Genomic DNA, 25,291 nt, shown 5'->3' with positions numbered 1-25,291 from the left:
AGGAAACATGAGGCTGTCTGTGAAATTACTTATTAGGAGTAGCAGCAAGATGTGAAGGCAAAAGAGGTCTGTGTTGCCGATTCCACAGAGAAGAAGTCGTCATGGTGGTCTGGGGCTTTTCGGTAAAGAAAATATCTCCAATTAGAAGACGTCAACTGTAAATCATTGGAGAGAATTGTTTATTATGCTTTTAACTCTGATCAATATTTTATTAATTTAATCAGCATATGATCACTATACAGTTTTACACTATGGCAGTAATTTTGGCATTTTTTTTTATTCTACAACAGTATGGAGGTGATATCCAGACGTGGAATGGTAGTATTATATAGTTACAATATAGTGCTATTCAGTAACAGTATTTTGTCATTTTTCAGGGCTCTCACACGAGCATATTATGCACATGGGCTTTTCATGCGTAATATGAGATACTAATCTTTACATTGACTTTTAATTGTGCCTCTCACACACAAGCGTGTGAAATGCATGTGCAAAAATTATTGCAGCGCGCACCATCTTGGCGTATATCATGTGTGCATACCGGTGCCAAGATCGTGTATTGATGGCACGCAGCAAATACATGTGTAATTGCATGTACTTGAGGCATACTCAATACACACGCAGTATGCTGCAAAAGGAACTGCTCATGTGAGAGACCCAGTCACGGTATGCAGGTATTATTTGTTGTTTTTAGCTGTTTAGTCATTCACAACCCTCGGTGACCCTAAAGCCAACCTCCCTCCATGTTTTTCCGTTTTGCACTGCTTCTTTTAGTTGGTTGATATCCATACTAGTATCAGCTTTGACAGTATTATTTAGTTGCTGTTATTTACTATCAAAGGTTATATTTATGTATACAGGTTCCAGATTGTGGTACAGCTTTGTGTGCGCTGGATTTCCCAATAGGGCACATGTGTCTTAGGGAACACTGCCCACAGGACATGTGCTAGGCAGCAATGCCAAGTGTAAATGTAATTGGTGGCATGACTGTCAAAATGTAAATGCTGCTCAGTAACAATTATTTAGCATCACAATTGATCTGTGATAAACAGTAGCTTTATCATTGTTCTTCTTTGTTAACACCAACCAATTATAATCATTACAGTTGCTCAGAAACAAGTGAATCATGGCAATAATTGGTGAGAGTAAATGAACCTTTAACGCATATGTATTCAGGCTTAATGCATAGGGTAGTGTGAGGATCTGGAATTGTTTAGCTTGCAGAAGAGAAGGCTGAGAGGAGACTTAATAGCTGTCTACAAATATCTGAAGGGCTGTCACAATGCAGAGGGATCAGCCCTATTCCCATTTGTACAAGGAAAGACTAGAAGCAATGGGATGAACCTGAAAGGAGGAGGCAGATTAGATATTAGTGAGGGGGATCAATGAGTGGAACAGGCTGCCACGGGAGATGGTAAGTTCTCTTTCAATGGTTCAGTGTTCAAACAAAGGCTGGACAGACATCTTGTCAGGGATGATTTAGTGATCCTGCATTAAGCAGGAGGTTGGACCTGATGACCCTGGAGGTCTCTTCCAACTTTGCTATTCTATGATTCTATACAAAATCCCACTTTCATGGACATTTTTTTTTGCAATAAGGTTTTATTACACTTTTAAATCCAACATATAAAAAGGAGACTATAAACAGTGAGGAAAAAAGGAAAGGGAATTAAAGGGAAAAAAACCAACACATCCAGTGTCAGGCATCTAGCAGAGCGATATCTGGAGATTGGTTAGGCAGGAGCCAGTGACCCATTCAATACCATTTAGGAAGTGGTGTACTTGGAATCTGCTTCCCTGGACACAGTACCAGAAACAACCACTCGACTTGCCAGGTTGAAAGCTAGGTTCCCCAAAATTGGGAAAAAATGGGAGGGCAATGAAGAGAAATAATGGAATCGTAAAGTTGGAAGGGACCTCCAGGGTCATCGTCAGTTCTAGTATTGACAGTATTCCCCAGAACTGACAAGATTAGGTTCATAGGGACATATGGTGGCTACACAGACCAGATTTATTCTATTCTGCAGAGGCATTGGCCTAGTCTAATATCTGACTCAGACATATCTGAAGTTATCAATACCTCTCCGAACATCATCTTTCACCATGATTGCAATTTAAAGGACATACTTGTTCATAATTATTTTTCAGGGTCCCCTCAGTCTTGTAATCTGGGAGGGATAAGACAGACTGTCAGGGATTGAACCCGGGACATCATCTGCTCCAGTCAGTAGCTCCTACTACTGAGCTATCCAGCCTGTGGGCAGTTCCTGTGCATGACTCTCAGACATGTTTCTTGATCCCAGTTACCTAGATCCTGCCTCCTGGTCCTGATCCCACCTCTGTATTGATTGCACTTCCTATAAAAGCCTGGCCCTGCCACTCCTTCAGTGCGTGATCATTCTGCTCCATAGCACCGTTTGATCAAGTTCCACTTGCCTGTTCCTCCTCTATTTCTACAAGAGCTCCTAATACCGACTTCTGGCCTTCCTCCCGACTACGCTATTCGCCTGATCCATCTGTACTGCAAACCGTAAATTCCTGATGATGACCTCTGGCTTCCTCACGACTACTCTCCAGACCAGTGGCTAATACATCTGAGGCTCCATCCTAGTTCCTGAAACTGCTATACAGACACTAGGTTGCTGATACCATGGGAATTGTTTCATTTTGCTCTGTGGTGATAAATACAACATCTTTTAGAAATTCATAACAAGACATATGCCATAAAAAAACTACATGAACTGCAGAAGTAGAGCTGTAGTGTATGTGACGATCTGCCCTAAAATATATGTCATTAAGACTATTCAGGAGTTTGAGGTTCTGTGGTATATATCAGGTCCACTTAGGCCCAAGGAAGGGCAATTTAGATGCTGTCCTGTTGAAAAAAAGAGGCGATATGGCTCTTTTGCCTGAAGAGCAAAACACCCTTAGGACCGAACAAGGGTTTTCTTTTGGGGTATTTATTTAAATATTTATTTTGACATTTAATACTATTGAGCATTTGATACTACTGAGCATTAATGTGTTGAGACGTGCTCTTTATTTAGAGGGATGGGGATATATATTTTTAATTTGCATATTTCATATTTCTAAATTGTTTTCACATAATCATATATCTGGCTGTCGGAGTAATGCTGAAGTGAGTGCACTGGGTGTGGCCAAGGCATAGAGATAAGATGAAGAGTACCAAGTAGGTAAATTAAAAATAAAACACGGAGTACAGAGATGAGGAGTTGCCAGCCAAACGAGGTCAGAGGGGCATGTCATGTTAGATTTCGACAGTCTGTGGCCAGGGAGACTGGGGAAAATGAGGAGATGTCAGAAAGGCAGGCTTTAATCAGTCAGTGTTCTGCCATGGGAGATGCAGCTTAGTGGTGTGGAAGGTGGTTGATTCTTTGAAGTCATTGCTCTCTAGGTCTCATATTGAATGCAGTCAGGAACCTCAACTGGAGTAGTCTGCAAGATGCGAAACAAGTTGGCACGTCTGCTGGTTCATAGATAATGGGACTCCACAGCTAACATGGACATGAAGATGGAAGGGGTGACCCAAGGTGCCTCTCTGATCTTTTCCAATGGGTGAGAAGGGGGGGGGGGCATAGTAAATGCCTTATCATGAGGGTGCAGTTTGTAACCACCAACAGTAGGTGAACACTGGTGCCATCAAAGTTCAGTCGGACAGGCTCACAAGCCTTATGCACAATTTGCTCCTTAAGGGTATAGTGGAGAAGGCAGCAGACAATGCCGTGTGGACAGGACCCTTCAGGTGGCCAAGGGCCCAGAGTCCTATGTGTTCCATTAAACTCAATGTTTTCTGTAGGGGGGGTCTGCCCAGTGCAGTGTTGAAGATGCCACTACAGTAGCATTGAGGTCGTCTGAGCCCCTAGATTCAGGGACTCCCACCCTCAATCAGATGCTATTGTGCCTGCTCGTGTTTTTCATGGTTATCGAATTGGAGAACCATGGTGTACAGCATTGCCTGCTGGGAGTCTTGCCTGCAAGCCAGATCCAAAGTTTTGCAGTCAGCATTGGAGATCAAGGTTTCAAAATTATGAATTATGGAGTTCAAGTGATCCATGAATTTCTGCTTCTCGCTTAAGTTATGCCTGTAAAATAAATACAGCTTGTGCATCATGTTTTGAAATTATGCTCTGTCTGGCAAGTGTCCAATGGATGCCTGCTGAGGAGGCAGGTATGTGCAGGCAGCTATTCTGACTGGGCAGAGGGAGCTGGGGACCAGTCCAGTCCTGTTATAAGCAATTGGGGAGAAGCGCTGAAAGAGGAAGGAGCCATCTCCCTAATCATGGTCAGGAGCTGTGCCTATAGTACTCCACTACTGGTGTGGAACTAGTAGCCCTTGTGACATTTTACAGATAGGGGGAAGAGTGGATTCTGTTAATTATTATCAAATACTGGAAGCCTAATATCCACAAACACCTATGCAAGTTGCATATGCATAAAGTCTAATACTACTTCACCTTAACTTTAAGTCTTATTACAGTCATGGGAACTAACGTTAGAATTATGACAATCTCTTGATCGTTCCTGGCTACCACTCACCTGAAAATTAGCTATGAAAAATGAAAATACTGCTGCTCCCAATTGCTAATGCTGAACAGAGGAGTATGACACACCTGTACAGCATTGACATTAAAATACAGGTTACGTCCCTTTTTGTGTAATGCAGGAGAATGGAAAAATAGTAAATCAAAGAACACAGCCACATTGAAGACTTCAACTCGTTTTCAAAAATTCTATGCCGATACACTTCTGAATACATAATTATATTTAAATCTTGCACAAATACGAACCCCATTCTTCTGAATGGGCTCATAGAGATGCGGCATGTCGTATCTTTGGGCATTCTCTCGTAACACATTGCCCATTGTTTTCATTGGAGCCGGCAAAGCATTGAACGGCATGCAAGGTGCACATGAGTAGGATGCGAGGTTTCCCATTTGAAGCAATAGAAAAGACTCCAAGATCCTTGACACAAAAAATGCCTTGCATCTGTGGGGAAAATGCACATGCACAATATCATGCGATAATGCACTCGCCGGCCAATATACGCTTACATCTGGGGCATAGAAGCTCGTGAACGGGCGTACATATCTAATGTTTGTGCGCCCGTTCACACGGCATGGGGCCCAGTGCATATGCGCCGAGCTCACCATGCTGTCGCCCATTTTTCCTCCCTCCCCATCGCAGGCTCACCTCTCATCTCCTCCCCGCTCGTTATTTGCAATGGAAGGGGGCGGGGTGGAGCTAAGCAACGGCCCGCCCCTGCTTCTCCCATTGATGACTATGGACAAGGGGCGGGAGCTTAGCTCCACCCATGCCCCATCCCTTGTCCAAAGCCATCAATGGGAAGAGGCAGGACAGGCCGACACCTAGCTCCGCCCCCACCGCACCCCCTTCCATTGTACAGAACGAGCGGGGAGGAGATGACGGGTGAGCCTGCATGGGGGGGGGAAGCAGTGTGGCTGCTAAACTCCCTCCCACCTACGGCCGCTGCTGTGTGCTCCCAGACATTTTCCTGCCCAAAAGATAGTTCCAGGACTATCTTTTGAGCCCGACGTAAAAAAAAGCCGGCGCTATATTGGCCTTGCAGAGCGCTTTTACGTCTCAGGAATACGCCCATGTGATCTGATGCATTGGTATCCAATGCATCAGATCGCGGCACATATTGGCCGGTCATAAAAAAGGCCAGCCAATATGCGCTCCTGTGAACGAAGCCTTAACAGGAGATTGGTATCTCCATAAGCTCAATCAACAACATGCACCCAATGCTACAGATGTATCTTGGTTCAACCACCACAATTCAACATGCCGAAAAACAAGAAAAACAGGTTAAGGGTGTGTACTAGCTTTATGTGCCGTCTTGTTTTTCCTTGTGTGCTAGGTATTAAAAGATACATCTTATAGTTGCTGGATACATTGCATGACACATTAGCACATTCTAGCATGTAACGTTAGAGTAATGCTCTTCGATAGTACCACAATGCACACTCGCATTGGGAAATGCAAAGCTAGGAAGGCATATACCATGAATGATGATTGGCAGACAATAGTCCAATATAGTATTTGGATTTTTAATAAAAATCTGTTACAGGACCAGGACCGCTAGTCACAGTAAAAATGACAATTATGCTACAACTATAGTATGCCAAGTAAGTTGGAAAGGATACTGGGAACAACATGAAAACACATCATGAAGAAGATCACTTGTCACTTTTTATTTAGTTGGAAACATAAGGATGGGTTTTACTAAAAGCTGTGATGAAATTTGAGTGAGGTTTTGATACAAAAACTTGTTTTGCACCTTTTGCCCTTTAAAGGCTGCTGAGACCAGGATTCACATTATGATCTTATGTGTGTACTTTGCACACAGTGGCTACCAACCACTACTGACTGCCTTCTGACATCAAACTTGTAAACCTGAATTCCTCTTATATTTTTGGACCATTATGCAATCCTACAGGAGATGTAAAACCATGAGCAGCAAGGGATATAGAAGTAGGAGCTTGGTCTATGCAAATATGGCTTAAAGGGGTTGTCCCGCGTCGAAACGTTTTTTTTTTTTGCATAGGCCCCCCGTTCAGTGCAGGACAAACCCAAGGGATGTGTTGAAATTTAAAAAAAATTTTACTTACCCGAATCCCCTCTCTGCAACTTCTTCCTTCTTTTCCTCCAAGATGGCCGCCGGGATCTTCACCCACGATGCACCACGGGTCTTCTCCCATGGTGCACCGTGGGCTCTGTGCGGTCCATTGCCGATTCCAGCCTCCTGATTGGCTGGAATCAGCACACGTGATGGGGCGGAGCTACGCGATGACGCGCAGAAGGGGACGGAGCCAGAACGCCGCTCGTGCCCGGACCGACCAGAAGGAAGAAGACCCTTCTGCGCAAGCCCGTCTAATCGGGCGATTAGACGCTGAAATTAGACGGAGCCATGGAGACGGGGACGCCAGCAACGGAGTGGGTAAGTGAATAACTTCTGTATGGCTCATATTTAATGCACGATCTATATTACAAAGTGCATTAATATGGCCATACAGAAGTGCTTAACCCCATTTGCTTTCACGAGACAACCCCCTTTAAGCTTATTTGGGTGAGGCTCTGATTTGAATATAAGTTAATGCAAGGTCAGAAAAAAGGTTAAATGGTATTAAATAAAAATAGATCTGATGTTTAAAAGAAAAGGTTCAGTGATAAAATATATGAGCTCAGCTATACTTGTATGTCTATGGAAGGTTCATAATAGTGGGAGTATATTGTTAGTTCAATTTTACAATTACTTATGTTATTTAACAGTTTAGTGAGGGATATAATGCTTAGACTAAAAACATGTAGAAAGAAGGCATTGCGATTAAATGCCAACTTTTTTATGGCACCAAAAGAGTCATCTATGGCCCAAGGCCAGTTTAGTTGTATACATCTCTACTGGGGACACTGAAATTGTTCTCATTCCTATCATGGGTGTATCCAAATGAACTTCTGTACTGAATATGGTTTTCCCAGTTCATACTATTGTGTTCAAATACTATGTAAGAAATGTATGAAAAAGAAAATTCTGAAATCAATTAGAGTTTGGAATATACTAATTTAATAGTAAATGTATATGCAATTGCCATAGATGGAAGTGAAAAAAAGTATGCATAGTTTCTTTTAAAAAAGCAAATAAAATGATTTACAGGTTCTATAATCTGCATAACAACTGTAGAAAAACATGACTCTTGGCTTTAGTTTGGGGCATATGAATTACAGATGTATCATGTCCTGGATCACAAATACTTCAACAAGTCATTCAGAGCCAGAAGAAGCCCACTGTGGAATTTCTGTAATGGACTTAACACGAGAGACACAGGAGAGGAAACTCATTTGAACTCTACTATGATGTCAAGATCAGACTACTTTATACTGAACTTACCTGTGCATTAAAGACACTAAAAGCAGAATATACAATGCTGAAAAAAAAGACCCCAATCACATGATTTCGCTGCATTAAAAAAAACCACAACTATCTGAAGCATTGGATTTCAGCGTATTCATTCAGATGACAGATTTTTAGCAGCGTATAAACGTCACTCTGGGAAAAATAGGGCATCGACGACTAAGTACAGTGACCGAATTTATACACGCCTGGAAAAGATGGGTCTTGCCCTATCTGTCCGCTGATATAAGCTGGAGGCTCCCATAACTCCTATGGGAGCTGCTAAAAAAAGGGTGGGCTGGGAGAGTTTAGCAGCCTCGAACGCTACAAAAAGCTTACAGCTGGCTCTTTTGAGCCCTTAGAAGTCATCCTGAGGATTTATGCCGACCAAGGGATTTCGGGGTGAGGTGTATATTTTCGCTAATATGCCGCAGCTGCTCGTGTGAATAGGTGAGAAAACGCAAATTGTGGCCGGCGTGAAAATGCATTACCCGTGTGAAACAGGCCTAAGTCACGAAAATTAGCTTCTATCTCATGAAGATTTTTTACCTTCTTCTGGATCAACAATGTCGGGTAATAGGCTGAACTGGATGCATTTTATCAACCTTACGCACTATGTTGATGAGTAATAATGCCAGTTACTGAATCCTTGTAAAATATATATTTTGCAATTATTCTAAGACTTCAACTTGCCTAAATGCAGAAAACTGAGTTTGTAGATGGCCCTAAAGTTTTTCAGTATTTCCAAGAAAGACTGGTAGGGCAATTCAAAAAGAATGGTGCAAAAATATCACCTGTCTAATGCAGGAGAAAGTGCAGAGCCAGCTAAAAAAGATTAAAATCAACAAATCACCGGGCCCAGACAGAATACGTCCAAGGGTTCTAAGGAAGGCTGAGAGGAGACTTAATAACTGTCTACAAATATCTGAAGGGCTGTCACAGTGCAGAGGGATCAGCCCTTTTCTCATTTGCACATAGAAAGACTAGAAGCAATGCGATGAAACTGAAAGGGGGGAGACACAGATTAGATATTAGAAAAACTTTCTAACAGTGGGGGTGATTAATGAGTGGAACAGGTTACCACGGGAGGTGGTGAGTTCTCCTTCAATGGAAGTGTTCAAACAAAGGCTAGACAAATATCTGTCTGGGATGATTTAGTAAATCCTGCACTGAGCAGGGGGTTGGACCAGATGACCCTGGAGGTGCTTTCCAACTCTACCATTCTATGATACTAAATGTCGTGATGGACAGACCACTATTTATTTTATTTAGGGACTCTATTGATACCAGGGTTGTACCACTGGATTGGTGCATTGCCAATGTGATTCCAATATACAAAAAGGGGTCAAGAAGAGAGACTGGTAACTACAGGTCATTAAGTCTCACATCAATAATTGGAAAAATATTCGAGGGGTTTCTAAGAGAGGCCATCCTGGAATACCTCAAGGAAAATAATGGTATAACTTCTCATCAGGATGGGTTCATGAGGGGCCAATCATGTCAAACCAACTTGATCAGCTTCTACAATGAAGTAAGTTCTAGGCTGGACCTGGAGTCCAGCCTGGAACTTACTCCACCCTGGAGTCTATTGATCTCCTATATCTGGATTTTTCTAAAGCATTTGACACCGTGCCGCAAAATAGGTGAACATAAAAAATTAGACAGCTTGATATGGGCAAAAACGTGTGTAGCTGGGTAAAGAGCTGTCTCAGAGATAGAAAGCAGATAGTGGTAATAAATGGTTTGTACTCCGATTGGGCCTCCCTTGCTAGTGGGGTGCGACAGGGTTCAGTACTAGACCCCATTCTGTTCAAAAGATTTATCAATGACCTGGTAAAAGGACTGCACAGCAAAATATTGATATTTGCAGACGATACGAAATTATACAAGATAATTAATACAACAGAGAACAATATACAGCTGCAAATGGACCTAGATAAACTGGGGGCTTGGGTAGAAAAATGGCAAATGAAGTTCAATACTGATAAATGTTAGGTTATGCACATGGGCAGGAGAAACGGATGTCACCAATATACACTAAATGGGGTACTGCTAGGAAAAAGTGAGGTGAAAAAAGACCTGGGGTTACTAGTTGACAGTAGACATAACTGGAGTAATCAATGCCAGTCAGCTGCTGCAAAAGCAAATAAAGTTTTGGGATGTATTAAAACAGGTATAGGGCTGAGGGACGAGAACATTATTCTTCCACTATATAAGGCACTTGTCAGGCCTCATATGTAATACTACAGTGCTTGAGGGGGTTCAAAGACAGGCAACTAAATTAATAAACAGAATAGAAGGACTGGAATACCTAGATAGGCTATCAAAATTGGGATTATTCACCATAGAAAAAAAGATGGTTAAGGGGCCAAATAACTGTGTATAAATACATTATGAGACAATACAAGGATCTCTTCCATGATTCCATGATCTGTTTATACCCAGGATTGTGATGGTAACAAGAGGTCATCCTCTACATTTAGAGGAAAGAAGGTTTCATCACCAACATAGAAGGGGTTCTTTACTATAGCTCATGCATGAATTTACATAGAACACCAAAATGACATGAAAAGATAATAGAGTTTTTAATGCACCTTACAAATGTTGAATGTGGGTGCCATTGGTGACCCTAGATGACCTAAAACAACACATATCTGTTGCAGTGGAGTCAACATGCTTGGACATGTCTGGGTGGAATTGGACTACTGACTTGACATCTGCCTTGCTATTAACAGCACCCACATTGAATATCTGTAAGATGCATTACAAACTTGAAGAGTTCTCTCTTTTTATGTCATTCTGGCTGCAGTATGTCCATTCATGTATGAATAAAATCAGCTTTACTTTTTTCACACTCAGACCACCATTATAGAGACTGATAGGAAAAAGGATTTCATGCAAAAATTAAATATTGCACATTACAGTACAGTAACAAGAGCTTACCTGTGGCAACGGGTCTGCTGGTTTGGTGAGAATTCCTCCAACATAGACAACATGTGGTAGAGTAGGTCTGGGAAATTCCAGTGCAACATCAGTGCAAAGCATCCAAAGAGACGATCCTTGTATTAATTCATACATAGATCTTGTGGGGAAAATGTTATATTTACTCATTATTCTATCATATTTTGGTAGAACAATAAAATTGATTCCAAATCGAGAAACTAAATAAATAATTGTATTTTTAATTCTGTCCAGCAGGTCCATGCGATCAGTGAGAAGTGAGTTGAATTCTGGGACATATGATAAGGGTGCAGGGGCACCAACCTCAACAGGGAACCAAAGTCCAGTAGAAAACACAATATATTTCAGCTCCAAAATATTGGCAATGACAAGTCCACACATCTCATTTGGATCGACAATCACCATGTCATAGTTTCCTTTTTTTAGATGTTGCATCAGCTCTTGGTTTCCCACCATAATGTCACAGTTGCTGGAATAATGATCAAGAATGTCAAACATTTCTAATGCTGTGAACCTCCCAGAGAATATATTCTTCATCTTAGACTGTAGAAATTCATCAGATGTAGTGCTATTAAAAATCCCTGGATATCGCTGTAGTTTGTAATGAGTTGATGGTGGTACATCCCTTCCTTCCGAAACCAGGAACACAGTTTCATGGCCTTTTTCATGTAGAGCAGTGGCCACCGTTTTGAAAATATACAGGTGGCTTTCAAACATTATCGGTGGGACAATGATAATTTTGGCAGCCTTTGTTATTGAAAGAGTGAACCACAAGAGTAGAGTAACAAATGCAGTGGACTTCATGGCTGTTGTCAAGAAAGAGAATATGTAAGGACAATAATAATACAAAAAAAACCCCAAAACTTTATAACCAATTTGTCCTCTGTACACATGGAATTTTTATAAAGAACTACTAAGTAGATAATAACTCAAGGTGCTTTTACAAGGGCTGATAATTTGGCACGTTCACTGGAATGTTTGATTCCCTGACTATTGGCCCGTGTGAATACACATGAAACCAGTGGATAAATGAGCAAACAATCATTCATTGGCCAACCATGATTTTTGTGTGCAGGCATAAGAATTCTATCTTGCGGGTAGCATATCTCCCGATATAAATGGAAAGATGTGCTGCCAATAAAGGCATTCTCTATGGAACGATCGTGAAAATGAGTATTAATTATCATGCTAGTGATAATCTGCCTTAACCAGCTCAGATCGCAATGCTTAGTGTTTAGAGATGAGCGAGCGTACTCGTTAAGGGAAATTACTCGAGCAAGTATGCCCATTTTCGAGTACATGCCTGCCTGCCCGAAAAGATTCGGGGGCCGGCGGGGGAGAGCGGGGGGAAACAGGGAGGATCTCTCTCTCTCCCCAGTTCTCTCCTGCAACTCACCGCTCACCCCTGCCGGCCCCCGAATCTTTTCGGATGAACGGGCATGTACTCGCTTGAGTAATTTGCCTTAACTAGTACGCTCGCTCGTCTCTATTAGTGTGCATCGGCACTTGTTACCACGGGCGGATCATTTTCCCATGTAAAACCACTTTAAGTCACAGTTCAATCAATATCTAGCTCTTGGACAATTCTTGTTGACTTGTAGGCGGAATATTATTGGTACTGTGGTAAACATGCTCTACGTTTTCTTTATCATAATTCTTTTGGATACATCAAGTTATGTTGTGGTGGCATGGAAGAAACCACAAGCCTTACTTACAATAGAACAATGTAAAGTCAACCACTTGCAAGTCAACATACCAACAGCAAGGGCATTGTTACTTGATTTGGGGATTTAAGACATCAGTAATCACATGCAATTTTACTATGAAGAAGCCAATGCTCTGTGTCAGACCTCAAGCCCACATAGAGCTATATATACGGAGAAGACATCGTGGAGTCTCTACAGCTCCACAGCAACATATTTGCCAACTATGCAGCATTGACAGACCATAGCAAATTGAATTCAACTAGAAAACCCTCTATATGTTTCCAACTGTATATGGGAGGCATACAGAGCTTATAAAATATGACATCAGAGTACTCGGTGGTTGTACATAGCTGTAATACTCCCACATGCATGAGCCTCTGAACTCATAACTACAACATAGTCACTATTCAAGGCACTGTTTTAATTACTGTATATGGGGGGGGGGAGGATGAAAAAATCCTATTAAGCTCAACTATTTTTTATTATGTAATGAAGAGGAAGGTACAGCTCGTCTTCATTCAGACAAATGCTTTTTTATGTCTCTTTTAGGGATATTGGCATCTTATGTGATTTGGATTCTGATAAAGTAAGGAACCTCTTACTAATCTATTTCTACACATCTGTTGTATGGGGGAAATGGTAAAAAAAGACATTATAGATATATCATTACCAATACAAATATAGGAAGTAGACATGAGCGAGCATACTTGTCCAAACTTGATGCTCGTTCGAGTATTAGGGTGCTCGAGATGCTCGTTACTCGAGACGAGCACCACGCAGTGCTCGTCTCGATTAAACGAGCACTGACCATTGAATTCAATGGAGCCGGCAATACAGCCAGCTCCATTGAAAGCAATGGGCTGCCGGCGAGCGCGGGATGAATGAGTGCTGCCTCTGATTGGCTCAGCGCAGCTCTCAGCTGAATGACAGCTGAGCTGAGCCAATCAGTGGCAGCACTCACTCACCCATTCATGAATGGGTGTGAGTGAGAGCTGCCTCTGATTGGTCAGGCTGTGACCAATCAGAGGCAGCTCATTCAGCAGGCGGGGATTTTAAATCCCCGGCCGCTGAATACTACAGAGAGCAGTTCAGGAGAACTGCCAGCTGGCCGCAGCTGAACTCCGTCTGCCGGGACCAGGTGAGTATATATATATATTTTATTTTTACACATTTCTGGATGAATTGCAGGGAAGGGCTTATATATTTAAGCCCTTCCCGAAAATTAATCCCGCGCTCGCCGGCAGCCCATTGCTTTCAATGGAGCCGGCTGTATTGCCTGCTCCATTGAATTCAATGGGCTAACATCGTTCTGCTCTGCCACAGCTGTTACAGCTGTGGCAGAGGAGAACGATTGTTATGCTGACAGTGGGGGGGGGGTCTCACTCTTGCCACTATTGTGGCTTAATAGTGAGACCTCGGAGCCCGAAATGCAGCCCTGCATGTTGCTCCTTGCCTGCCCTATCCATTTCTGTGTTTTTTACATGACTTTGGTGATTTGCTAAGATTTTCACAAATGAAAACCTTAGCGGAGCACCAGTCATATACAAAAATGCTCGAGTCGCCCATTGACTTCAATGGGGTTCGTTACTCGAAACGAACTCTCGAGCATCACTGAAAGTTCGACTCGAGTAACGAGCACTCGAGCATTTTGGTGCTTGCTCATCTCTAATAGGAAGTCATGTCTAATATGTGACCATTTAGGTTCGTATTTCAGTGTATCAATACAAAAACAATTAATAATAATTAAAAGGTTTTCCTGTAAAAGTGTTCTACTTCTAGAATGAAACCTTTTCATGTATTCATTTAAGAATAAACTGAAAATTAGGGAGGAAACCTGCCATAACCGATGATAAACATGTCACATAAAGGTTTTTTTCTGTATATAAACCCCTGTTCTAATATGTACAGAGCTCTGGAATTAATGGTGCTTTAATTAATAATCATCATCTGAAAGCATGGGTAAGCTATAACCCCTTAGTGACATCTGATATATCAGGCGTGTGCAGAGTTTGTATGGAGTAGCTTGAGAGCCAAGTGCAATGGGTGTTGGCTGTCTTTGACAATGGCCATCATAGCTGTTGCCAATTTAGATTGTGCTGTCAATTCTAAGGCCAGCTTCCCACGGGTGAGAAAATCGCGTGCGATTTGTGCATTGCGAGACACACGAATCTCACACAAATATGAACCCCATTCTTTTCAATAGGGTCATACACATAAGCGATGACGGAGAATCACTCCTTCCCCGAAGTGATGCAAGGTGGTTTTGTTACAAAAACACCTTGCATCCACAGCAAAATTGGGCTCGATATGGTGCTCGCCTATGTGAAATTAGGCTAACAGTGCTATTTAAATGGCCCAACTGAGAGAAGGAGCTCCCTCTGTCACCTGAACAGCTCCCCCACACTGAGATCATGGACAGTTGTTTTTTCATGATGGCAGCCTGGGGTCTTGTAAAGAGCCCCAGGATTGGCATGGCTATTTGCCTATTAGGCCCTGAAGTATTGCAGTATATTATATAAGTGATTGAAAGATTGCTAGTTTAAGCCCCCTATGGGAACTAAAAAAAAGGAAAAATCAGTAGGATAAAAGAGTTCAATGAAATAAAAAGGACAAAAAAGGGACTTAAATTTGGTGTTGACAATCCTACTTACTGCAGAATAAAGTTTGTTTGTTGCATTACGTACACCGAAAAAACTTTTTCCCTATTTCACCCCACTTAGAAATTATATATGATAAAATCAAACAATAGCATTAAAATACTGCAACTCATTCCACAAAAAAACAAGACCCCTTGCAGGTATATCAACAAAAGAAAATCATAACTTTTCTAACACAGAGAGAAGAAAAAATAAATAAAAATGGCTGTGTTCTCAAGGGGTTCAAATCTTGAACATACGCTGTTCACATGTTTCATAGTCACCAAGCGGTCAACTGGTAATTATCAATTTGCAAGCTTCCTCCTATTAAAGGGGTTGTCCCGCAGAAGCAAGTGCAGTTAAGCACTTCTGTATGGCCATATTAATGCACTTTGTAATATATGTTGTGCATTAAATATTGGCCATACAGAAGTTATACACTTACCCCCTCCGATGCTGGCGTTCCCATCTCCATGGCGACGACTGAAACCTTCTTCTCTGGTCGCCGCAACAGTCTCCTGGTGGCTCCTGGCTCACGAGCTGCATCCTGGCTCCTCCCCCTTCTCAGCATCATTGCGTAGCTCCGCCTCCATCACGTGGTGCCGATCAGCCAATGAGGTGGCTGTAATCGGCAGTGGAGCTCAGACTGGAGAAGAACATCCACAGTGCACCATGGGAGAAGACCCGCAGTGCACCATGGGAGAAGACCAGCGGTGCACCTTGGGAAATGACGGCGGCCATCTTGGAAGAAAACTTTTATAACTTCATGAAACAGCTTCATGGTGAGTAGAAACGCTCTAAAAAAATGATTTACATGGGTAGTTTGTAATGCTTGCTTAACATGGGGGACTGGTGTGTGAAAATTTTTTCGTTTTGGCCGTGGGACAACCCCTTTAAGTTTATAAATATGAGGCCTATAATTTTAGATTGCCATTTGTAATGAAAGCAGACTGTTGTCCTTGTATTATTTCTTACCACATCCATGAGTCATCACGATGCCTCAGTCATCCTAATTAGTACAATTAACAGCATTGTAGTTAAGTTTTCTTAAGGCATTAAATGTCAAGTTAATATTTGAATACATTGGTACGGTACATTGATAAATCTTAATGACTGCAAGTGCACAGACTTGTTACAAGAGCATTCTGAAATACCTTTAAAAATCTGCTTTAGATATTGAATATGGGCTAGAGTTTAAATTGTATTTGCTGTTTTATAGAAAGTTGTAAGCATCCAGAATTCTAAATATGCTATTTTATTGCTACTATAGTGTCAACATATCCCACAGATCTGTACAGAAAATTTCACCTCACCTTCCTGTCACCCACTCGGACTCACAATCTAATGTACTTATCTCATACATACATACTAGGGCCATTTATTAGTAGCTAATAGAGATGAGCGAACGTACTCGCCCGAGCTTGATGCTCGCTCGAGTATTAGGGTACTCGAGACGCTCGTTACTCGAGACGAGCACCATGCGGTACTCAAGTCAATTCAATTACCTTCCCTGCATGTTTTGCGCCATTTTCTGGCCTATAGACATGCAGAGAAGGCATTACAACTTCCTCCTGTGATGTTCCAGCCCTATGCCACCCCCCTGCAGTGAGCGGCAGGCGAGATCAAGTGACCGCCGAGTATATAAGGCAGTCCCGCCCGCTGCTCACCTCAGACACACGCTGGCAGAGATTAGGCATAGTGCTGCTGGTGCTATAGGGAAAGTGTTAGGCTACTGTTTGCGTCTGCAAGAACCCCAACAGTCCTTCTTAGGGCCACATCTTACCGTGTGCATTACTTTTGTGGCTGCTAGGAGCAGTTTTGCACCAATTTTTTTTCTTTCATCTTGGGCTGTGCAGACTATTGCGTTCTCAGTCTGCAGCCAATTATACAGAGTATAGGGGAAGTATTGGTGAGACAGGGACAGTGCTAGTGTAGAATCCTGTCTACAAGTACCCCCAAAAAGCTCCTGCTTAGGGCTATCTGTGACCGTGTGCATTACTTTTGTGGCTGCGGGGAGCAGTTTTGCACCAATTTTTTTTTTCATCTTGGGCTCTGCAGACTATTCAGTTCTCAGTCTGCAGCCAATTATACAGAGTATAGGGGCAGTACTGGTGAGGCAGGGACAGTGCTAGTGTAGAATTCTGTCAACAAGTACCCCAAAAAAGCTCCTGCTTAGGGCTACCTGTGACCGTGTGCATTACTGTTCAGGCTGCTGTGACTTGTAGTGGCTCACTATTAGCCAGCTAGGCCTTGATGCAGACCAGCGTATGCTTTTTGGGGCCTACAGTGTGCGTTACAGTACCACTGTCAGCCTCCAAGTGCAGGCCAATAACTGACTAATTTTTTACACCGCTCGGTGCGTCCCGTCAACTTCCTGCACAGCGTACGTCCACCGCCGTTCGGTTCTGGTATCTGCGGCGGTCTATGCCACCTCCTCTAAACCCTCCCCCTCCTCCTCCTCCAACAATGAAAACATTCTTGGCAAATGCTTTCACTTTGGTCCGTCTTGCGCCGGTCCAAGAATTTCACCTTTACCGACACAATACGAATGCCCCCGGCCGTCCCTCTTAATCATGGCCACAGTTCCGAAAACCAAGAAAATACAACCGGGGTCCTATTCCATTATTCTTAGCTGAAGCATTCAGCCAACCGGTAGAGCAATAGTGGAATACCAATTGCAACATGGGTGGCGTAGTGGGAGTCAGCCTCCCCAATTCTTTACCTAGGAGTGGGCCTGGATGGCAGACATCTGCCAGGTCCTCAGAAACTTTGAGGAGTCTACCCTGATGGTGAGTGGCGATGCTGCAATCATTAGCATCACCATTCCTCTGCTATGCCTGCTGAGAAGCTCGCTGCAAAGCATAAAGGCTGACGCTTTGCGGTCGGAGCAGGAGATGGGGAAAGAGAGTATGTCGCTTGATAGTCAGAGCACCCTCATGTCTATATCTCAGCGCGCTTTGGAGGAGGAGGAGGAGGGGAGGAGCAGGAGGGGGAAGAGACAGCTGGGCCCACTGCAGAGGGTACCCATGCTGCTTGTCTCCCATCTGTTCAGCGTGTATGGCCTGTGGATGTGGAGGAGGAGGATCCTGAAAGTGATCTTCCTAGTGAGGACAGCAATGTGTTGCGTACTGGTACCCTGGCACATATGGCTGACTTCATGTTAGGCTGCCTTTCTCGTGACCCTCGCGTTAGATGCATTCTGGCCACTATGGATTAACCCTTCTCGACCCCCGGGTATAAGGAGAACCTTTCCACTCTTATTCCTGAAGAGGAAGGGGGTTCGAGAGTGATGCAATACCACAGGGCCCTGGTGGACAAACTGATGGTAAACTTCTCATCTGACAGCGCTAGTGGCAGAAGGCGCAGTTCCGAGGGCCAAATAGCAGGGGAGGCGCGGAGATCAGGCAGCATGTTCAGCGCAGGCAGGGGAACACTGTCCAAGGCCTTTGCCAGCTTTATGGCTCCCCAGCAAGACTGTGTCACCACTCCCCAGTCAAGGCTGAGTCGGAGGGAGCACTGTAAAAAGATGGTGAGGGAGTACGTAGCTGATGGTACCATCGTCCTCCGCGACGCCTCTGCTCCGTACAACTACTGGGTGTCAAAGCTGGACACGTGGCACGAACTCGCGCTGTATGCCCTGGAGGTGCTTGCTTGCCCTGCCGCTAGCGTCTTGTCAGAGAGGGTGTTTAGTGCAGCTGGAGAAACATAACGGATAAGCGTACCCGCCTGTCAACTGACAGTGCCGACATGCTTACACTCATAAAGATGAACAAAGCCTGGATTTCCCCAGACTTCTCTTTTCCACCAGCGGAGAGCAGCGTTACCTAAAAATTATTTTCGCTGCAACCGCGGATGCAAACATTGTTCTCTATCACCGTAAAAAAAGGGACATTTACCTTTGTCAATCTGTGTATGATATTAGTCCTCCTCCTCCTGCTCCTCCTCCTGAAACATCATGTCATCACGCTGGACTACCGACTTTTCTGGCATTCTTTATTTTTTTTTTTCGGACGACGTTCACCGTGCGGGAAAAATAATGCACTACTTTGATAGATCGGACTTTTACGGACGCGGCGATACCAAATACATATTTTTAATTTATTATTTTGATTTTTTAATAATAGATATGGCAAAAGGGGGGTGATTTAAACTTTTACAATTTTATTTTTTTTCAATTAAAAAAAACTTTATTGATTATTTTTTTTTACATTACTTTGAAGTCCCCCTGGGGGACTTTAAGATGCGATGCTTTGATCACTCCTGCAGTATGACGTAATGCTATAGCATTACCTCATACTGCTTTTTGACAGCAGTCTATCAAGCCACCCCACGGGGATGGCTTCATAGGCAGTCTGTTAAGGCAGCCCTGGGGCCTTTCATTAGGCCCACGGCTGCCATGAAACCTGCACGGCTCCCCTGATCTCACCGTGGGGGGGGGGGGGGGGGCCGTGCTGGACCCCCGAACATTGTTTGGGGGATTTAAATGCCGCTGTCAGAATTGACAGCAACATTTAAATGGTTAATAGCCGCGATCGGCCGTGCAGCCGCTCGCGGCTATTGCCCACGGGTGTCAGCTGTTATAAACAGCTGACGCCTGCACTGTGTGAAGAGAGGTTGCCACGTAACCTCTCTTCATACACACCCCGCGGCTCCATGACGTACCGGTACGTCATTGGTTGTGAAGGGGTTAACAGGGCTGCCTCCAGGCTCTGTTACAAATTAAGCCACAGTGAGCCACAATATTAATGGGTCTCACCTGCCCTCTCGGTTGAGCAATTTTTCTGGGGTACATTTGTACTGTTGGTACACTAATTTTTTGGGCCCTCGCCTACACTGTAATCCAAGTAATTTTTCTGGCCTTTGCCTACACTCATGGTACACCAATGTTCAGGGGTTGGCCTACACTCTTGCTACAGAAATGTAACTCGGGTCTGCCTGCCTATACTTCTGCCACAGTAATGCTACAGGGGTCTGCCTATACTTCTGCAACAGAAATGTTACTGGGGTTTGCCTATACTTCTACATAAATGGTAATGGGGTCTGCCTATACTGCACCTACAAAAATGGTACTGGGGTCGGTCTTCTACTACATAAATGTTACATGGGTCTGCCTATGCTGCTGCTACAGAAATATTAGAGGGGTCTGCGTATAAACAATAAAAACATTGAACAATATTTAAAAACACAGTAACGGAAAAATATAGAAACAATCTTTAAAAATGTACACATGTAAATTTTAAATGGGTGCCTTCCGGCAAAAGGAAAACGACTGTTAGAATCAAGAACTTTGGATTCTTATTTATTTTTTTAACACTGTAGATATGAATGCCCTTCACTAAGAACATAACGGTACAAGTATTTTGGTTTTAGAACATATATAGTTTAAAAAAGCAGATGGATTATAAATGAGAGATGGATCAAACATGGCATCTGGGTTATTGTCATAAGAGGCAGGAGCCTGAAAACTAGGTTGCAAAGCATATGATGGCCAAAGAGGGGCTGTTCCTTGTATGGGGTTTGGCTGGTTAGCTGGGGGCACACTATGAAAATTATTGTTGTTCTGGATTGCAATCTCCTGCAGGTTATTTGACAGCAAACACAGAAAGTTTATCAGCTCTGGCATACCCACTTCTGCCACCCCAGTGTTCTGCTGCCCTACAGCTGGAAGCCCTTGTTCTGACATCAGGTTCCCCTCTCTTTGGACATCTTCTAATATAGATAAGAATATGTCATCGGGAACATCCAGCTCCTTCTCTCTTTGTATCTTGCAGACTTTTCTGGGACAAGAAGACCAACATGGGTGGTTTGGAAGAACTAGGACCAATAACATATTAGGATGATCATCATCAAGACCTGGCCCCCCTAAGGGTTGCAATTTGGAAGGTAATGGTCGGCATGCTGCCAGTGGAATAATGAAGGCTTCCATCTTGTTGGTACTGATAATAATTACATATTTTAGTGTACAGCTGAGGTAGGAATAGAGCCGACTATAGAACACAGCATCCCTGCAGGGCTGGGGACAGAGTAGCAGCAGGCACATATCCTTGGTGGAAGCAGGCCAGCTGAGATCCACATACTCCCGGACTGATTTTGGACTGATTGATGAGGCCTTTACTTGTGATCATCTTTGGTAATTCCTGACAAAGATGAGTGGTATAGCCAGAAACTTGGATTGCTAACACTTTAAAATGGTCAACAGAAAACATATGAATGAAGCCTTTCCATATTTCTGATTGAGATTAGGAGGAGTTCAGACTTTTAGTACCTAGAATATCCTTTTCATTGCTATCAAATGCCCCTCTTGTCTCAGAAAATACTAGATTTTCCACATAGCTGTTGTCGCTTCTGCTTGTATTCTGTGGCTTTACTTTTGTCCCGTGGCTCTTAGGCGGATCTGAAGGTTTAATTTTGCCCATGGAGGCAAAATTCAAGGTGGAGGCGCGGAACCGAGCCTGACCATGGGCCCTCTAACGTGCTTCCCACACAGACTGTAGCGGGTCCTGGTCATGGTGTCTTGGCCTTGCAATGCCACCTCCTCCTCCCGCTTGGGGTCAGGGGATCAGCAATGTGCATCATGTATTTCCTCTCGTGTTACCACAGTTATCAGAGAAACTTGTTTGGGACAAAGGAGGGGTCTGCCTATACTTCAGCTGCAGAAATGTTACAGGGGTCTGCCAATACTGCTGCTACATAAATGTTTCTGAGGTCTGCGTATACTTCTGCAACTAAAATGTTACTGTTGTCTGTCTATACTGTTACTACTGAAATGTAACTAATACTGGGCTCTGCCTATATTGCTGCTACGGAAATGTTACTGGGGTCTGTCTATACTGTTACTACAGAAATGTTACTAATACTGGGCTCTGCCTATACTGCTGTAACTGAAATTTTACTGGGGTCTGTCTATAAAGTTACTACTGAAATGTTACTAATACTGGGCTATGCCTATACTGCTGCTACGGAAATGTTACTAGGGTCTGTCTATAATGTTACTTCTGAAATGTTACTAATACTGGGCTCTGCCTATACTGCTGCTACGGAAATGTTACTGGGGTCTGTCTATACTGTAACTACAGAAATGTTACTGGGGTCTACCTATACTTCTGGAACATAACTGTTAGTGGGGTCAGCTTATACCTTTGCTACAGGAATATCACAGGGGTCTGTGCATAGTATGGGTGCACTAAGTTTTCCCATCGCGGTGTTCTACGTATCTGGTCCCCCCTAAAAACTCAGACTGACTAGGGCATGGAGTGTGGGCAAAAGCCAACCTGTATTTGATCTCACGTTACCTCAGCTATCGGGGCACTGCAATGGGATTAATTTATGTACCGTCGGTGGCTTTCTGGGACCCACCCATGCTGTGGGTCCACACAGACTTCCCATAGCGCAGTTGTACCTGCCTGTGACTATTAAAAAAACCCAGTCTGACTCAGGCATGCAGAGTGGGCTGAAGCCAACCTGTATTTTATCTCACTTTACCTCAGCTATCCGGGGCACTGCAATGGGATTTATTAATGTACCGTCGGTGGCTTCCTGGGACCCACCCATGCTGTGGGTCCACACAGACTTCCCATAGCGCAGTTTTACCTGCCTGGCACTATGAAAAAAACCCAGACTGACTCTGGCATGCAGTGTGGGCCGAAGCTAACCTCTACTTTATCTGATGTTAGTTCAGCTATCCGGGGCACTGCAATGGGATTTATTTATGTACCGTCGGTGGGTTCCAGGGAGCCACCCATGCTGTGGGTGCACACAGACTTCCCATAGCGGAGTTGTACCTGCCTGTGACTATGAAAAAAACCCAGCCTGACTAGGGCATGCAGTGTGGGCCGAAGCCAAGCTGTATTTTATCTCACGTTACCTCAGCTATCCGGGGCACTGCATTGGGACAAACAAGAGGAGCGATACAGTGCTAATGAGATGTTCACAGCTACGCTAGCATTGGAGTCCGCTCTAGGCCCACAATTGATGAGGGTATGTGCAGAGGCTTATGTCCTGGGTGCAGTGAAAGTCCGCTTCCTGCTTACGATTGCTGAAGCTGTTGGTCGAGGCCTATGTCCCGGGGGACCTGCAACTGCGGCAGGATGGGGCTGTGCAACTTTTTCCTGACTAATCCAGTCATTGGAGCGGGGAAAGAAAACTGAGCCCATCGCAGATGAACTAGCATCGAAGTCCGCTTTATGCCCGCGTTTGCTGAGGGTGTTGGCTGAGGCCTATGTCCCGGGGGAAGTGCAAGTACACCAGGTTGGGGCTGTGGAGCTTTTTCCTGCTAATCCAGTCATTGGAGAGGTGAAAGGAAAGGTAACTGATTTAATGAGCCCGTCGCAAATGAACTAGCATCAAAGTCCACTTCATGCCCACGTTTGCTGAGGGTGTGGGCTGAGGCCTATGTCTCGGGGGAAGTGCAAGTATGCCAGGTTGGGGCTGTGGAGCTTCTTCCTGCTAATCCAGTCATTGGAGCGGTAAAAGGAAAGCTAACTGATTTAATGAGCCCGGCGCAGATGAACTAGCATCGAAGTCCGCTGCATGCCCGCATTTGCTTTCGTGTGGGCTGAGGCCTATGTCTCGGGGGAAGTGCAAGTACGCCAGGTTGGGGCTGTGGAGCTTTTTCCTGCTAATCCAGTCATTAGAGCGGTGAAAGGAAAGGTAACTGATTTACTGAGACTGTCGCAGATGAACTAGCATCGAAGTCCGCTTCATGCCCGCGTTTGCTGAGGGTGTCGGCTGAGGCCTATGTCCCAGGGGAAGTGCAAGTATGCCAGGTTGGGGCTGTGGGGTTTTTTCCTGCTAATCCAGTCATTGGAGCGGTGAAAGGAAAGCTAACTGATTTAATGAGCCCGTCGCAGATGAACTAGCATCGAAGTCCGCTGCATGCCCGCGTTTGCTTTCATGTGGGCTGAGGCCTATGTCTCGGGGGAAGTGCAAGTACGCCAGGTTGGGGCTGTGGAGCTTTTTCCTGCTAATCCAGTCATTGGAGCGGTGAAAGGAAAGGTAACTGATTTACTGAGACTGTCGCAGATGAACTAGCATCGAAGTCCGCTTCATGCCCGCGTTTGCTGAGGGTGTCGGCTGAGGCCTATGTCCCAGGGGAAGTGCAAGTACGCCAGGTTGGGGCTGTGGGTTATTTTCCTGCTAATCCAGTCATTGGAGCGGTGAAAGGAAACGTAACTGATTTACTGAGCCCGTCGCAGATGAACTAGCATCGAAGTCCGCTGCATGCCCGCGTTTGCAGAGGCTGTGGGCTGAGGCCTATGTCCCGGGGGAAATGCAAGTACGCCAGGTTGGGGCTGTGGAGCTTTTTCCTGCTAATCTAGTCATTGGAGCGGTGAAAGGAAAGTTAACTGATTTAATGAGCCTATCGCAGATAAACTAGCATCGAAGTCCGCTTCATGCCTACGATTGCTGAAGCTGTGGGCCGAGGCCTAGGTCGTCGGTGCGGTGCACATCTGCCATGTTTGGCCGCTTTGATTTATTTATTGTTCATGTCTTGAGTTGCCTAGGACCCATCTATGCTGTTGGTGCACACTTAGTTCCCATCGTGGTGTTTGACCTGTCTGGCACAAAGACACTGACTGACTTGGGTAGGGGGCAGAGTGCAGATGGCTTTCCCCTTGCAGTGTGGATTGAGCTATGCGATACCTAGACAGAATGAATACTGTGAGGGCACATGGATTCCCCATAGCTATGTAACTCATGCCCACATTTGCAGCTCCTGACGGAGGTGGAACAGGATTGGAATGAAGATCGAATGTCAATTTCTCATTGATTCTCTACAGCATTGTGGGCTATCGTCCCGCCCCTTTTAAAGAGGGTCGCTACCTGGCCCTGCCAACCTTCTGCAGTGTGTGCCTCTGGTTCCTCCTCATCACAGACGGACTTATAAATAGACATGTGGGTTGTGTGGCTATGCAGCCAGCATGTGGCATAAGGGCAGCTGAAGGCTGCGCAGGGACACTTTTGTGTGCGCTGCAAATGCAGGGTCGTGCGGGGGGGGGGGGGGTTGGGCAGCATGTAACCCAGGAGAAGAGGCAGCGGTGTGTCCCGCAGGCAGTGCT

At 44.3% G+C, this 25,291-nt stretch overlaps 1 protein-coding gene across 1 annotated transcript in view; it reads right to left on the bottom strand.

The window, feature by feature from the left end:
• The window catches only part of UGT8 (UDP glycosyltransferase 8), an 82,064-nt gene that overhangs the window by 29,926 nt on the left and 26,847 nt on the right, over nt 1-25,291 (bottom strand). Inside the window, exon 2 of the mRNA XM_066573879.1 lies at nt 10,874-11,697. Within this exon, the coding sequence (XP_066429976.1) occupies nt 10,874-11,695 (822 nt within the window). The 5' untranslated portion in view covers nt 11,696-11,697. The remainder of the gene's footprint in view (nt 1-10,873; nt 11,698-25,291) is intronic.

Source organism: Eleutherodactylus coqui, chromosome 7 (assembly GCF_035609145.1).
Source record: "Eleutherodactylus coqui strain aEleCoq1 chromosome 7, aEleCoq1.hap1, whole genome shotgun sequence".
In the NCBI taxonomy this organism is placed as follows: domain Eukaryota; kingdom Metazoa; phylum Chordata; class Amphibia; order Anura; family Eleutherodactylidae; genus Eleutherodactylus; species Eleutherodactylus coqui.
The sequence above is the reverse complement of the archived record's forward strand: the minus strand, read 5'-3'. Positions and strand labels throughout refer to the sequence as shown.